At 44.1% G+C, this 17216-nt stretch overlaps 1 protein-coding gene across 1 annotated transcript in view; it reads right to left on the bottom strand.

Moving 5' to 3' along the window:
• Positions 1 to 17216, bottom strand: part of ELL2 (elongation factor for RNA polymerase II 2) — a 65396-nt gene that overhangs the window by 32285 nt on the left and 15895 nt on the right. The window contains exon 2 of the mRNA XM_044275991.1: positions 2129 to 2176. Within this exon, the coding sequence (XP_044131926.1) occupies positions 2129 to 2176 (48 nt within the window). The remainder of the gene's footprint in view (positions 1 to 2128; positions 2177 to 17216) is intronic.

The raw sequence follows: 17216 nt of genomic DNA, 5'->3' as shown, positions 1-17216 counted from the left end.
CATTTATCATGCCTTTTATGCCACAACTGTGGTGTTAGTCACATTATGGTGCATAGCATGCGTGCACCATAACTTGCAACTTTTTGAACTTCTCTGCACTTTTCAGAAGTGCTGAGAAAAAGGGGGTATGGCTTATTTAAAGGGGGCGTTGCTTCGTGCTGCCAACACTTTTACTACAACTTTTGCCAGAAAGTGGCAGCAGTTAAGTCTACGCAGGCCTGTAGCTAGTGTAGACTTCACTTTCTGCCGCACGGCAGAGATGTGCCTGATTTGTTAAGAGGCTACTGTGATCAAGACCTGCGGATGGATCTGCCAGTCTTGATATATCTCCCCTAATGTTTACATTTTCTATAATTTGCAGGTCATTGAGATGTCTATAGAGCCTGTGATTTCCATAATTCTACAAACATTTCCTTACTGGTGTTGCAATTTCAAATTTGAGGAGTGCAGATAGGCCGTTTACTACTGCTGTGAGGTGGAAGGTTATCTGAACTGTAACCTTTGTGATTATAGTAGGTGTAGGATTAGTATAACAGTATGACAACTCTCTAGACAGGCCTAGATAAAGACTACCACAGAAGAGCATTGCATTAGTGTAATGTGTTATTCGGTGAGTTATTACAGAGGGCCTTTCTGCTCAGCATAATGGTCTGACTCAGAACATTAAGCGAGACACTGTTTAATGAGGAAGTTGAAGAGCCAGGATAAGTAGAATACACAGTCACTTAAAAAAATAAAATAAATACATTTCAGAAAACCATCCTTTTAATAAAAAAAAAAACATTACATAAGTAGTCACTAGTGATGTGTGAAAAGAGCTTCGAATGCTACATTCAAAGTCGCTTCATTCAAAACTTCGGATTAATACTGCACGGAAATTAGTTTCTGTACAGTATTAAAATGTATGGGCTCCGATGAGGCCAAATTGTGACTTTGTCGAATAACGTTAAAGTTTAAAACCAAACCGAGTTCGGCTTCAAGTTTTAATTGGTTTTCCACTTTAAAAATCAACTACTGATGTTATTCAACTAAATCACACGCAAAATAAAAAAATAAATAAATAAAAAGAAGTCCATAATACCATATAGAGACAGATCTCTGTATAGTATTATTCCAAAGTTTTAAACAAAGTGACTTTCGATGTAGCATCTGAAGTGCACTTCACACATCCCTAGTAGTCACATAGAACAGATTTTGATAGTCGTGCCCCTTTAACAGGGTTGTACAGAAAATGCTTTTTATGATACTAGGTCTTATGCTGTCAACTATATTGTACACTTTAGAGCTACAGTAATAACCGTATATCCAAATCCAATATTTCTGGTTTCAAAAAGCTTGGCAGCTACTGCTGAAGTTTTCAGGGGTGGGGAACCCTCAAAACCTCCTGCATCTTTGGCTATAAGGCCTCATGCACACAAACTTATTTTCTTTCAGCTGGGTTCACATCATGTTTTATGACTCCATTTGACTTGTATGTGTAAAAAAAATAATAGTGAGTGTGTGAGTGAGTGAGTGTACACAGCACACCACGTTCTTCTATCCTGCAGTTCTGTAAAAAAAGTTCTTTTTTTCTTTACAATTGAACTATGGTGAACGGATGCCACTCTATAGCACCAGTCTAAGGGATCCGTTTAACATGTACATGTTTTGTATATATTAAACGGATGGGAAAAACATGATGTGAACCCATCCTTACATGGGTACAAATAAAACATGCATGCAAAGCATATTACTGGTGGACAGGAGCTTTGATCTGAAAAGGCTAAAGACAGAACAGAGCATGAGTGAAGACAAGTCAGGAAATGGTAAACATCCAGAAAAACTTTCGGTCTTTCTTGCCCGTTTTATGCAAAGAGACTAAGGGGGAGACTTATTCAGTTTGCACCTGAAAAGTGGTGTTAAGTTGCAAACGTGTTAGACAAGTGGCGTTTTTACACTGCCCTTGCTGTTTTTCTGAAGGGGTGGCAAGGGCGGGAAGGGGAGTGCTACAGCAAAAGTATCATTTATCCCAGAAAGCATCAGTCTTCATAAGTCTCCCCCAACTCCCTCCAAAGGCTACTGCATATAATATTCCACCCACACAAGCAGCAAGGATAAATAAACACTAAAAAGCCATAAATATACTTACTCCTTGGAGTCCCTGAAATTTTATGGATGGTCTTACAGCTATAGAATTCTAAAAAAAAAAAGAAGAAGAAATTAGAACCCAACCAATTTTATTCAATTGAAATATGACATAGTGGGGGTGCAACCTCTAGGACCACCCACAACTAAAGCACCCGCAGTACTACACCCTTCCCAACCCTCTGGTTCAAGGAAAAAAATAAAATAAAAATATATTCACATTAACTGGACCCTCCCTTTTATCTGTTTAGTTGCAGATCCACTAACTTCCAGGCTTCTCTTCTGTAATCCAAAAAGTGTGCACTGCTCCTCAGACTGCACTGGAGTCCCTAGACACTTCCCACCCGTCCGGCCCTGCTCTTGGATTACCCACCACTAGTCACATGAGCACTGCTGGCCAACTCGAGGGCAGCAGGAAGTGTCCAGGACTTTCAAAAGAACAGAAGGTGCAGCCATCTTGTTAGGCAGAAGAGGGGCCTGGAAACTGAAGGATCTAATATAGTAACAGTTTGTAAGGCAGAAATCTGCAAATATGCATACCGGCTGCGTGCGGAACACACATGGCCAGCCCTATTATAGAAATGCCTTTTCTTGCAGACAAGAATAGGACATGCGCTCTTTTGGCAGGGCCACGGAAGGTGTGGACAGCACGCGGTATTCTGTGGAACAGATGTGGACCCATAAATATGGTGGTTTGAATGTACCCATTTAATGAACTTTTTTCCTTGAACCCAGAGGGACTCTAACAGCTTTCCCCAGTATATTAGCTCCCTGGCCACCCAGGCTTTGAGTCGAGCTACAGTACAAGTCATTCAAGTGAATAGGCCGAGCTGTAGTTCCATGTATAGCCAGGTACCTTGGCATACACATGCAGGGAAAAAAAAAATAAAAAATAAGATAGGGACGTAGCACCGAAACGGCGCTGCCCTCACATCGACAGGATCATATTGGGGAGGGGGGGGGGGGAGGGAGGGTCCAGATGTCACAACCCACTGATCATGAAGTGAGGGTACATATGTTGTTGTGATCAGTCTATCTCATGGTTAACCACATTATGAGCAGCCATTTTTATGTGAAATTAGTTTATAAATGGGAAACAAGAAAAATATGGAGAGAAAAAAAAAAAAACATGAACCAAAAGACCCACGTGGACTGTATAAAAGAGTATATAACAATGGGTTTACACAATCCATGATGATGAAGTATAATGTACCAAGTGACTAGGCTTGTTACACAGTGACTCATCCAGACGTTCAAAAGGAGATCCTGACTCCTACGCCGCACCCCCTCAGGAGCAGCACGATTAACACGCAGCAGTTACGGTAGATTTCTGGTACATGATCTGGCAATGTCCATGTGCATTCTTTTTGGGAGAAGGGAACTAAAAACCCACTGATATTCTGGCATGTCCAATCCTATCAGTGGTCACACCACACCCGTATTTGGCCACTTTCACACGGTCAGTATTTTGCATTAGTATTTGCAAGTCAAAACCAAGCAGTGGAACCTAAAGAGAAAATAATGGAAATATTTGCATCTCTTCTGTGCTTTGGCTTACAAAATACTGACCAAACCCTGACCGCGTGAAAATGGCCTTTTTCTGATAAAGAAATTGTTTATGGTCAGGAAGACCACCGCACTGAGGTAGATGGACCCTACGTTTACAAAGTGAAAATCCATAGTTAACACTATTATACCTTTTGAATCTATAGAATTTATGCATAGGAGATGCCCATCCAAATGCCATATGTTTTGGGAAATGAGGAGAGCCCTCACTCGCATTATTTTCACCTTGCACTCCTTTACTCCTACCTTCACCCCATACCTCAAGTTGAGCCCAACTTGACTGACACCACCCTGGAAGCTAACTTATGACTGAAAGCCCAGCACAGTCACCAAATGGACTCCTATGTACTTCCCAGTCTATGTGCATTTTGTGACACTCATGTGAGATATTCACATTAGGCCTCATGTACAAGGCCGTACAGTGTTTTGTAGCCCACAAATTGCAGATCCGCAAAACATGGATACGGGTCCTGCCTGTTCTGCATTTTGCAGAAAGGAAGGTCGGGCCCTCAATAGATCAGTCCTATCCTTGTCTGTGATACAGACTAGAATAGGACAAGGTTTTTGTTTGCAGGGCCGGCAAACAGAGGTACGGACGCAGACAGCACATGGAGTGCTGTCCACATCTTTTGCAGCCCGATTGAAGTGAAGGGGTCCGTATCCAAGCTGTAAAAAACGTGGCTTGGAAGTGGACCCAAACATTTGTGTGCATGAGGCCTTAGGGTACATTTATGCAACTGTATTTTACAGAATGGATGCAGTCCCATTCATTTCAATAGGGCCACAAATGATCACGCCGTGTGCTGTCCACATCCGTACTTCCATTCTGGGGCCCTGCAAAAAAAGAGCATGTCCTTATTCTTGTTCACAATTGCGACATTACTATCAGAACTGGCCAAATGGGTTACGCAAAATGCAGAACGCACATGGCCAGTATCAGTGTTTTGTGGATCTGAAATTTGCGGACCATAAGACACATGGTTGTGTGAATGTACCCCACATATAATAAAAAAATGTAGTTTCTGTATTTCACGTTGTAAAAGACAACCCTTATCAGGCTATGTATGAAGAGACACTGACAAACTGTTTATATTGTCTTTAATTGTGCAATAAAACGGGTTTTAAAAACACAACAGCAGCATGCAGAAGTGTAGCTGTGTATCCAGCACAGGGGCGAGATCATATTTCAAAGGTTAGCATCTAATCAGATCCCTCTGAGCCGACAGTGCTTGTAGTGATTTATGCAAAGTTGAAAAGACACTCTTAGGGCTCGTTCACACTTGCGTTATTGTCTTCCGGCATAGAGTTGTGTCGTCGGGGCTCTATGCCGGAAGAATCCTGATCAGTTTTATCCCAATGCATTCTGAATGGAGAGAAATCCATTCAGGATGCATCAAGATGTCTTCAGTTCCGGACCGGAACATTTTTTGGCCAGAGAAAATACCGCAGCATGCTGCGCTTTTTGCTCCGGCCAAGAATCCTGAACACTTGCCGCAAGGCCGGATCCGGAATTAATGCCCATTGAAAGGCATGATCCGCCCTGACACATAATGTAAGTCAATAGGGATAAATCTGTTTTCTACGACACTATCTGGCACAATAAAAAAACTGATCCGTCCTCCATTGACTTTCAATGGTGTTCAAGACAGATCCGTCTTGGCCATGTTAAAGATAATACAAACGGATCCGTTCTGAATGGATGCAGACGGTTGCATTATCTGAACGGATCCGCCCATGACAGATCCGCACAAAACATGTGTGAAAGTAGTCTTATTGTGATTACATTGAAATTGACTTTAAAATTAGTTTAGACAAAGCACACGTACAGTAACAGGAAACTCATACAGGTACAGCTCCCACTGGTTCATGTGTATGAGCTCTGGGAAGGCAATTAACAATGTCAATCCATATAGAATTATAAACACCTTAAAATCCAATTGAGCACCACCATCTAACCTGCCAATTAACTAGATTGTCCCATTTAAAGTTTGGCCAGGTATAAGCAGCTTAACCAGACGAACACAAGCTTCCCAATGGTCACAGCACAAGTAAATGAAAGTACTCCTTCAAGATGATTAGGGAGTAGAAGAATGTCTAATGAATGGGTGAGCAGCACATCATTCACACCTCCTGATGGACAGCCACTCCTAATGACCTCAGCATGGGACTCATTATACAGCCTTACTACTCAGGTTCATCAAAACTGCTGGAGGAACAGACTCCACAGACTTCAAATACAAGCTTGGAAAACTAATTTTCTAGCCTATACATCATTTCTGTCGTGAACGCAAGTTCTGAACATGCAAGAACACGTTTGCTTTAAATGAACACGAACACCCGCCCCACTGACGAGTATGGATATCATGTACATGCCACATAACCAATGTATTCTGTATTCCACGTAGTATGCCATACTCCATACTTTCTGGATACCCTAATAATGCACAAGTCACATGCAACAGGACAGCGGCACATCTGTGACCAGACTGGATCTCCAAGTTAGGGTGCATTCACCCGACCGTATGTACTGTGCAGCCTGCAAAATATACAGATAACCTCCGCGTTACAGCAGTTTGTTTTTTGCGGATCCATTGTAACAATGCGTAATACGTTTACTTTCACACTAGCGTTATTCTTTTCTGCTATTGAGTTCCATCACAGGGGCTCAATACCGGAAAAGAACTGATCAGTTTTATCCCCATGCATTCTGAATGGAGAGCAATCCGCTCAGGATGTCTTCAGTTCAGACTCTTAGGGTCCATTCACACGTCCGTAAGTGTTTTGCGAATACGCAAAACATGGACATCTGCAATGTGCGATCCATCAGGAACAGTAAGGCTGGGCACTCAGAGCAGGAGAACACCCGCTGCATTTACATGTCCAAGTACTTTCCCTGGGGCATGCAAACATGGAAGAGGGAACAAAAAGGTAAAATTTACCACAATATACAGGCATTATCTTAAAGGGGTATTATCATCTTAATGATCACTGTTAAATCTGTTAATGATTTAACAGTGATCATTTTTCTAAATATATTTAACAAATCCCCACTCCTTAGAAAAAAATAAATAAACCTATACTTACCTGACTATTGTCTTCCGTCTCCCCTGGTTACGGCCACCTCTCTTCTCAGGAATCGCGGTGGCCGCGAGTGCGCAGACAACTTCTTTTCTTCTCCCGGCCGGCCGCGCGCTGTACTGAACGCGCATGCCGAATCCGTGCATGCGTTATGGCGATTTCTTCCTGGCCAGTATAGTATACTTGCCAGGAAGAAGTCACCAGGGCGCATGCGCAGACTCTGCATGCACGATGAGTACAGCGCGCGGCCCGGCCGGGAGAAGACATCAATCAAGATGGAGCCTGCCCCCTGCCGAAACCAGGAAGTGGACAGCGTGCCGGGAGCAGGTAAGTATTAAACGGCGTGTTGAGAATACCCCTTTAATATGTTAGATCTAGGCCACGAGACTCCCTTTAACCCCTTCGTGACGATAACTTTAATCCCCCCCCCCCCCCCTCCCCATTTATATAGCCATATGAGGGCTTGTTTTTTGCAGGACAAGTTGTACTTTTGAATGGCACCATTTTATATTGCATATGACATAGTGGGAAGCTGAAAAGGGGAAAAAAGAAAAAAAAAAAAAAAACTAAATACGGTGGAGTTGGGGGAAAAAAAAAAATGCAATTCTGCCATGGTATTATGGGTTGTGTTTATTTTTAACATGCATTAAGGGGATAGATATATAAATTCTAAAATTAAAAACCTTTTAAAGTCCCCTTAAGGGACTTTAACATTTGATTGCTTCTTCCAGACTGCAGCGATTTAACAGTGAAGCCTATGGGATATTTTCCATGTTCCTATGTCTGTGGCAGGCCTGGGATATTTCTGTGGGGCAGAGGCTGCCACAGCAACAGAACGACTCCCTCAATCTCCTTCCAGAGGAGCCATTCAGGCCCCAGGAGTGCAGCAGGGTTTCCCCACTCAGATGCCCTTTTTTAGGACGACATCTGAGGGGTTAAATGTCCACAATTGGCATTATTGCAGCATTTGCTATCTCCACGCCCATTCAAGGTCAATGGGTCAGTGAAGAAGAAAAAAAAAATGCAGGGTGTTCAGTTTTTTTTTTTGCATGCAAATAAAAAGGGATGCAAAAAATGGATGCAATCCCGACGGGAAAAAAAAAAAAAAACTAAAAAAGACTGAACTCGCATGCAAAACCATCAGCTCCTCAATGCCCCCAACACATTCAATATCACTCATGTGAATGATGCTTTAGGGGTCATGCACATGGCCATATTACTGCTCTGTTGTATACAGAGCCATAATAGTGCTGCCATAGGGACGAATAAAGTCCCTACCGTACCTCTGTAGGTCTCCGATTTCATACGGATACTAATCTGCAGGGATTGCACAAAAGAAATTGTGGCATTTTGCATCACATCTCACATACAGAGATATTCTCTCTCTCCCCCCCCGAGAAGCATTGCTACCTCTGTACATACGGCACCCGACGGACCGTGGAATGTTCTGTACTAGAGACAAGGACATGAAGATAAAATGTTATGTCTGTTCAATGAGAGTAAATCAGACAGAGGCTTCTGTTTCACGGCACAGGATCATCAAGGTGTCCACGTGAAGAGAAATAGTCTCCCCAGTGTCCCAAGCCACAATTCCAGCAGTCTCGTCTAGATTCTCAATATGTGAAGCTAATAAGGTATATAAAAGGTGGCACTGTTCGTAACCTTCTAATGTTTCGGAGAGCTTGTGCAAGCTGTCACTTTCTATTTGAGGCCATAAATACAGATCGTTGAACAATTACAAGGATTTGGTCTTCCTGCTTTCTGGAACAAATGCACTCAGCAATCGCTGCCAAAACCTTTACATCTATGCACGCCTTGATACTTCTGACCGGATTTCAGCTCCTCCAAAGCCTTGGCAGATCGCTCGCCAGCAAACTTGCAGGAAGGCGCAGTTTTGTTCCCATCAGCAGATTCAGTGGGTAAACTAGATCTCTGATAAAATAGGATTATCTCCTTAACAGCAGGTCAGCAGCCAAACAAAACAAGGCTGTTCAGCAAGGCGATGAAAATACCTGGCCGCAACAAAGAGTTAATTTAGCCGGGGTAATCCCATACAGAAAGCGGCCAAAATAAAGACCTTTATACAGCAGAGAGCTTTATTAACAAATCATCTAGCGCCCTCACAAACACGAGCACAACCGGGGGGAGCAGAAAGTCCTCCATTAGAGTGCAAATATCTACAAGGCTTTGTCTTGAGCTCACGCAGCACGCCGATCACTGCAAATACTATAGTTCGGGCTTAGCGACAAAGTTTCAATGAAGCTTTTTAAAAGCAAACTTGGCAATTTACACTTGCGTTTTAGGCGGATCTGTCATCCGCAAAAACGGATCCATTACAATAATACAACCGCATACATCCATCATGAATGGATCCGTTTGTATCATCTGTAACATAGCCAAGATGGATCCGTCGTGAACTCCATTGAAAGTCAATGGGAGACGGATCTGTTTTATATGGTGTCTGAGAAAACAGATCCGTCCCCATTGACTTACATTGTGTGTCAGGACGGATCTGTCTTGCTACGCACCACACGGCGGACACCAAAACGCTGCAAGCAGTGCTTTGCTGTCTGCCTCCAGAACAGAATGGAGACGGAACGAAGGCAAACTGATGCATTCCGAGAGGATCCTTTTCCATTCAGAATGCATTAGGGCAAAACTGATCTGTTTTGGACCGCTTGTGAGAGCCCTGAACAAATCTCAAACAGAAAGCCAAAATGCCAGTGTGAAAGTAGCCTTAGGTGGGCTCTGTGCTCCGAGACCCCCACCAAGCACAAGACTGAAGAGAGATGTAGGAGAGGCAGAGAGATGAACTGAATGGAAAGTCTATGGGCTCCACCCCCGCAGTGAGGGGAGCGCACTATGTAATACTTCCCCACACCCCGTTCTAGCTGTCATGGGGGTCTCAGCACTCAAACCCCACTGATTAAAACGTTTGAGATGTCGCTATGACATCAGAAGTTTGCTGAAAACTCTGAAAATTAATACCACTCATGAAGGAGTCACAGATGCACACAGCATTTGGCCAATTTGATCCATTACATTAAAGCATACCGAATGCCGATAGTCATTTCAATTATAGTAATTAAAAAAATAAAAATCATTTCCTGATTGAAACCGGTTCCACTGGTCAGAAACTTTCAAGCTACAACAAGTCATCCCCAACATACCTGTTACTATTCATCTGAGAGGTGTCAGACACTGCACCGCAATGGCCACAACTTATCGGTTGAACACTGACTTCTAGGATAGCTGCATTACACCCGATGGCCTTAGAGGCAGAGCTTGTGAAAGGGAATCTGTCACCTAGTTTGACCATATAGCAATGTGCAATAAAGTACCTTCATTCCTGCATGTGTCCTCTTATTCAACTTTTCATTCAGATGAAAAAGCGATTTTTCTGATATGCAAATTAATCCTCAAGGTGCCGAGAGGGGCGTTATTACTCTGCTCCAGTGCCCAGCCCGCCTTTCCTCCAAGCCCAGCACGCTTCTTAAGAAATAAATGTACTCCCACATCCTTGCCGAACGGCGCCTCCCCCACCACTACATCATTTAATTTATTCACTGCACCATCCTCGCTTCCTCCTCTTGGCCTCCAAAATCCTGCGCAGGCGCAGTATCGCTGAGTGCCTGTACGATACTCCTGCTCCCGAGGACAAAAGCACTCCGATTACATCACTAGGTTCGGCGCATGCCCAGTGACACTATTGAGGCTGTTGCCCTCAGGAGCAGAAGTATCATACGCAGGCACTCAGCGATACTGCAGCTGCGCGGGATTTCGGAGGCCAAGAGAGGAAGCAAAGACGGAGCAGTAAATAAATTAAATGACGTAGTGGAGGGGGCGGCACCATTCGGCAAGGATGTAGGAGTACATTTATTTCTTAGGAGGCGTGCTGGGCTTAGAAGAAAGGCGGGCTGGGCACTGCAGGGGCATTACTGGGCACCTTGAGACTTCATTTGCATATCAAAAAAAAAAAAAAAGTTTTCATCTGAATGAAAAGTTGAATAAAAGAAAGGACACATGCTGGAATGAAGGTACTTTATTGCACATTGCTATATGGTCAATAGGTGACAGATTCCCTTTAAAAGCTCATTAACATGCATATTCTCTAGACACGAATGCTACTTCGGGGACCTTCTAGATTCTTCACAAGGACAATATGACCACAGTCCTGAGTAGACAAGTATAGTTGCCAGTGCTAGGCCTATGGCAGGTTAATAACCTGAACTAACAGCATCATAGCTCTCAGTTTGGCAATTTCAGGTGAAAAGCAGATGGGGACAAACAAAAACAGCCACATTACTCGTGTGTGAAACTGGTCTAGGGCATATGCTGAACAGCTCAGGACTCCCTGCTCCACATCCATTCCGATTTATCCAGATGACGTACCGTTGTGCCCACCCAAATTCCAACAGAAGAAAACATGATCTCTTTAGTAAAATCAGTAAAAGTTCAGCAGGTAGCCACAATATAGCGCTCACAGGCACGTGACCATCGCTACACTTCTGTGTGCCCGCTGTCCAATATGGGGGATGTACACACATCTTGCACATAATACATCAGACTCATGACCGATTAGCAAAGCTGTAAAGCAAGATAAATGTGAGCTACAGTATAGGCAGAGCTCATAAGGATCCTCATGGATGTAATGGATGACTGCGGAAGAGTGACTCTGCCGGCTTGTAACCCGATCGGCAGCCTGCCTCCTGCCTGACCTTTTCCACTACAGGGCAATCTACAGGCAAGAAATGCTTAGAACAGGGGAAGACTGCACCAGTACAGACTGGAACAGTGACCAGTGTAATGACAACAGCAGTTCTGAGACCTAATGCATTAATAGGACATCCATGTTACAAACCCACACAGTAAAGGGTTTGTCTCACATCGGCAAATGGCATTTATTATGTAGAGAAAGGCAATACAAGGCATTTACAAATGAATTGCGATTCTCCATTTTGCCTCCTTTGCTGGTGGAATTCAGTTTTCCATCACATTATACACTGCTCGTTTCCGTGGTTATAACCACCCTGTAATGCAGCAAAGGTGGTCATGCTTGCACACTTTAGAAAAAAGTGCCGGCCTATGTGAGCTCCCACGGTCCTGGCCAGCACCATTTCCTACAGTGTATAAGCACTGCCACCGCTGCAGGGTGGTCAAAACCATGGGAACGAGCCGTTACAGCAATTTAGCAGGCCGTGATTTTGTAGGAACACATCTACAGCACTGTGTGGACCCATAGCGGACCACAGTATAGAAGATGGATTTGCGTGTGCATGAGGACTAATAAAGCTGTTAAACATAAAATATTTTATTAGTTGTGGCCCTTTGCAACCAGATTCCCTCATTTCTTAAAGACCTTTCGGAAAATAAAAGGGGCAATCTGGGTACCGCGGGCACTTTACCGTGCTCTCTTGTTGATGCATCTCCATTGCGTCTGCCAGTATTTTGTAATCACTTATACCAGTGGCTCGCCATCAGTCCCAGGTTATGACCATATATACTGGCAATTGACATTTTTGCAGACTTGCCTAAGGCTACTTTCACACTAGTGCTTTGTGCAGATCCCTCATGGACGATCTGTTCAGATAATACAACCGCATGCATCCATTCAGAACGGATCAGTTTGTATTATCTTTAACATTGCCAAGACGGAGCCGTCTTGAACACCATTGAAAGTCATAGAAAACGGATTTATCCCTATTGACTTACATTAGGAGACAGGACGGATCAGTTTGGCTCAGTTTCATCAGACAGACAGTGTTTTGGTGTCCATCTCCAAAGCGGAATGGAGACGGAACGAAGGCAAACTGATGCATTCTGAGCAGATCCTGTTCCATTCAAAATGCATTAGGGCAAAACTGATCCGTTTTGGACCGCTTGTGAGAGCCCTGAACAGATCTCAAACGGAAAGCCAAAATGCCAGAGTGAAAGTACTCTTAGATTTACCAGCAAACCCTGCTAATTAGGAACTTTTACAGCAGGAAACAGTCAACCGACTGGCATTCACATGGGCTTTTCAATACTGGCCCAGTGCACAACGTTCTATTTTTTTGCAGTGAAGGGGCATGGACTGAAATCCCATCGGAGCGCTTTGTAGTGCATCCGATCCATGGGTACGCCATCCAAATCAACGGGTCGACATGAGTGATATGGCAACAATCAATAGAAGACTGGGCACACCACAAGATATTAGGCCACAAGATTTAATTAGTTTAAAACAATTCAAAACATCAATTAAAAAACAGTAATTCTAAAAATATTTAGGACAATAAAACAAGAATGGATAAAAGTAAATATTAGGAACAGGGTCAATCTTTAAAAATACACGTTATACAAATAGATCTATCAGTGTGCTGAGGATCCGGAAGAAAAATGGTGATAAAATCGGCTGAGGGTAAGCACGACTTTAAAGGACACTCAGTCACTGGTGGTAAAAAATCTAAAATCCTTAACAGCCGACTAGTAGCGGCACAGTAGTGGGTATCAAGGTAGCTAGATCTCTTTGACCAGGGTAGATGCAAGTCTGTATTGCCAGCTATCGGCCCTTATGCCACCTTGATAGCGTCTGCTGGATTCCCGCAACACCCGACTTACACAGTAGTCAAGGACAATTCAAAGCAGTTAATAGCAATTGCTGTATATGGATAGAATATGCGCAGCAGTCACAGTGATTATCTCATTTTTCAATGTCCTAAAAGGATTTTGGTTTTAGCAACAGTATATCAACCGAAAGGAGATGGATAGAAAATGGCTATGCGTTCCTACCGTAGAGAAAGAGGTAATTATTCGTCCATAATCATAGTAAACGGCTTTGTACCTCCTTTATAGCGCCTGCAGTGAGAATTTGAATCGTAGCTGCTAGCTGACATACGGCGGCGTCCCGCTATATGTATGTCCCAGCAGTATCCAACTGATAGTAGCTGAATGTTATATTCGGTAATACCGACCAGAGGTCGGAACGGTCTTACCCGTTTGGAGTGACCCCAACTGCCGTGTTCAGGTGGAGATTTCCCTTTGCTTCACCAAGGATTCGTTTGCCGTATCGTGGATCGGTGCATGCGAGTCCGCCGGTTTGGCTTCGGACCCGATTCAGTCTAGCTTTCCACGCGGTCTTTCAACGGATATTCGGCAGCGGTCTTCCTCTTTGTGTAGTGCACTACTTTTAAAATGATGGGGGGTCTGTCCAGATGCGTTTCGGGGCTAGAGTATCCCCTTCTGAAGGGGATACTCTAGCCCCGAAACGCGTCTGGTCAGACCCCCCATCATTTTAAAAGTAGTGCACTACACAAAGAGGAAGACCGCTGCCGAATATCCGTTGAAAGACCGCGTGGAAAGCTAGACTGAATCGGGTCCGAAGCCAAACCGGCGGACTCGCATGCACCGATCCACGATACGGCAAACGAATCCTTGGTGAAGCAAAGGGAAATCTCCACCTGAACACGGCAGTTGGGGTCACTCCAAACGGGTAAGACCGTTCCGACCTCTGGTCGGTATTACCGAATATAACATTCAGCTACTATCAGTTGGATACTGCTGGGACATACATATAGCGGGACGCCGCCGTATGTCAGCTAGCAGCTACGATTCAAATTCTCACTGCAGGCGCTATAAAGGAGGTACAAAGCCGTTTACTATGATTATGGACGAATAATTACCTCTTTCTCTACGGTAGGAACGCATAGCCATTTTCTATCCATCTCCTTTCGGTTGATATACTGTTGCTAAAACCAAAATCCTTTTAGGACATTGAAAAATGAGATAATCACTGTGACTGCTGCGCATATTCTATCCATATACAGCAATTGCTATTAACTGCTTTGAATTGTCCTTGACTACTGTGTAAGTCGGGTGTTGCGGGAATCCAGCAGACGCTATCAAGGTGGCATAAGGGCCGATAGCTGGCAATACAGACTTGCATCTACCCTGGTGAAAGAGATCTAGCTACCTTGATACCCACTACTGTGCCGCTACTAGTCGGCTGTTAAGGATTTTAGATTTTTTACCACCAGTGACTGAGTGTCCTTTAAAGTCGTGCTTACCCTCAGCCGATTTTATCACCATTTTTCTTCCGGATCCTCAGCACACTGAGATCTATTTGTATAACGTGTATTTTTAAAGATTGACCCTGTTCCTAATATTTACTTTTATCCATTCTTGTTTTATTGTCCTAAATATTTTTAGAATTACTGTTTTTTTAATTGATGTTTTGAATTGTTTTAAACTAATTAAATCTTGTGGCCTAATATCTTGTGGTGTGCCCAGTCTTCTATTGATTGTTGTAATATTATCCTGAGTAGTGGGGTGATACTACTCGACTGTGGGCACCCCGGTTGGTGATCACATAGACTTGTGCGTTTGACTACCTCTTATCATGAGTGATATGGAGCGCACACGGCTGGTGCTGTTTGCAGGCCACAATAGGGCACGGGGAACACACGCTCTGTGCTTGAGCTCTTAAGCCAGGAACAAAGCAGACAATGCAGTCATTGGTCTCAGCTGTACATTGGAGAGGGTGGGGGAGGCACTGGTTGCAAGAAAAAAAGCCAGGCAAGATAAGAATTCAGTATTTCACAAATATGTTCACATTATGTGATTTCACATGGGCCAAAAACTCTGCTGACGTGGTTTCAGCATGGTTTTAATTGTTAAAGGGGTTGTCCAACCTCCAAAATATGCGACTGTCAGGAAACTATATAAAATAAAAAAATAAAAAAAAAACACACTTTTGAAAGTCCCTTGGTTCCAGTGCCAAGGCTCCCTTCCCCAGCAGGCTGACCAGTCTGTGGGTCAGGCGACTGCTGCAATCAATTGCGGCCCTTTGCGGTGACATGTCCCCGATTGGCACATGACAGCTGAGCCTCTGAAGTGACCTGCTGCTCGTGCACACATCATTGCTGTGGCCAAGAGGTCGCTATTCCCCCAGAACGGATATCAGACGTAAACTGCTCAAACGGATGGTAAATGTGGCTAAGGCTTATTGCACACACGAAAGTGTGCTCGCCATGGCCATATTGCAGGTCAGCAAATCCGGAGATGCAGAATGGTGCGAAATAGAAGCACGGAACGACTATGGAGTGCTTCCATGGGTTTTCATCCCATACTTCCATTCCGCAAAAAGATAGAAAATGTCCTCTTTTTGCGGAACGGCTGGATAGACCGATTAAAGTGAATGGGTCTGCGATCTGCTGCGGCTGCCCCACGGTGGGCGTTTGTGCATTGCTGCCTGCAATTTGCGGGCTGCAGCAAGGCCACGGGGTGCACACGTTCGTGTGCAAGAGGCCGAACTGATGCACAGGATCCGTTTCCCCCCCAGTCTTTGGATAGATCAGAAGAACAGAAAAATACCGGTGATGGGTGATTCCAAGCAAAAAGACGCCTGTATGGGGAAACAAGTACATAAAATCCAAATGACCACTGCCTCTTCCTGTCCGTTCTGCAGACCCCCACATAGTCTCATACAGATAGCGAGGCACTTGCAGGAGGGGACCTCCAAATTATACATGAAGCAATGCTTCGTGGGGCACAGCTCCCAAACTTTTCTATAATGGAAGCGTGCACAGGGAGCTCCTCATACATGGGCAGGCGACGCTAGCAGTAGCACACGATGGCTGGGGTTAATCCATCACGCTTCTGGCATTTAGCATTGCTTTAATATTTCTCGAGACGCATTGGAGTAAAGAGCAGCTGGACTTCCTGCCACAGATCCGTCACCGAGGTGGGGGATGGGGGGCAGGAACAAAAGCGGCATTGCTGAGAGGCAGTGACGCAAGATCCCCGAAAAGGAGATAAATAAATGCTGGGTGTAGATTTTAAGCCGATGTTTATCACTTACCAGAAAGTAGCTGCCCCTTTATAGGAATTGTGATGCAAAACTAAGGAACAACTTCTTGGCTGCAGGGAGATTCCCGGCCATTAGCAGAAAGCAGGCGGCCCTCGGCATACAGGGAGCCTGCCGCACATTAACCGCTTGTGTGCTTCAGACATAACGCAAGGCGGCGACCAGCCAATCCGACAGGCTATAGGCCAGCGCAGGCCTCATGGCTACACATTTATTTTTATTTTTTTTGGAACAAACAACTGCATTGTGAAAGTATTCACCCCCTTGATGTTTTTCCTGTTTTGCTGCATTACAACCTGAAATGGGGGCTGTACCACTTGATTTGCACAACATGTCTGACACTTTGGAGGTGCCAAATGCTTTTTTTTTTACTGTGGCTCAAACAATATAGAACCTTATGCACATGGTGGATTATGTGCAGAATCTGGTGAGAAACAGCAAAGTGTATGCAAGTTTACAAATCTCATCTGCACTTTGCTTTCTGTTCAGAAACAGACCTGTTGTGTGGATTATAAAATCTGTAGCGTCAACGGTTTGTGTGATCCTGCTCTAGAGGGGAGCGAATTTCATATCCACAAAAAAAAAAAAAAAAAAAAAAAGCACCAAA

The sequence above is a fragment of the Bufo gargarizans genome, chromosome 1 (assembly GCF_014858855.1).
Source record: "Bufo gargarizans isolate SCDJY-AF-19 chromosome 1, ASM1485885v1, whole genome shotgun sequence".
NCBI classification, from domain to species: Eukaryota; Metazoa; Chordata; class Amphibia; order Anura; family Bufonidae; genus Bufo; species Bufo gargarizans.
The sequence above is the reverse complement of the archived record's forward strand: the minus strand, read 5'-3'. Positions and strand labels throughout refer to the sequence as shown.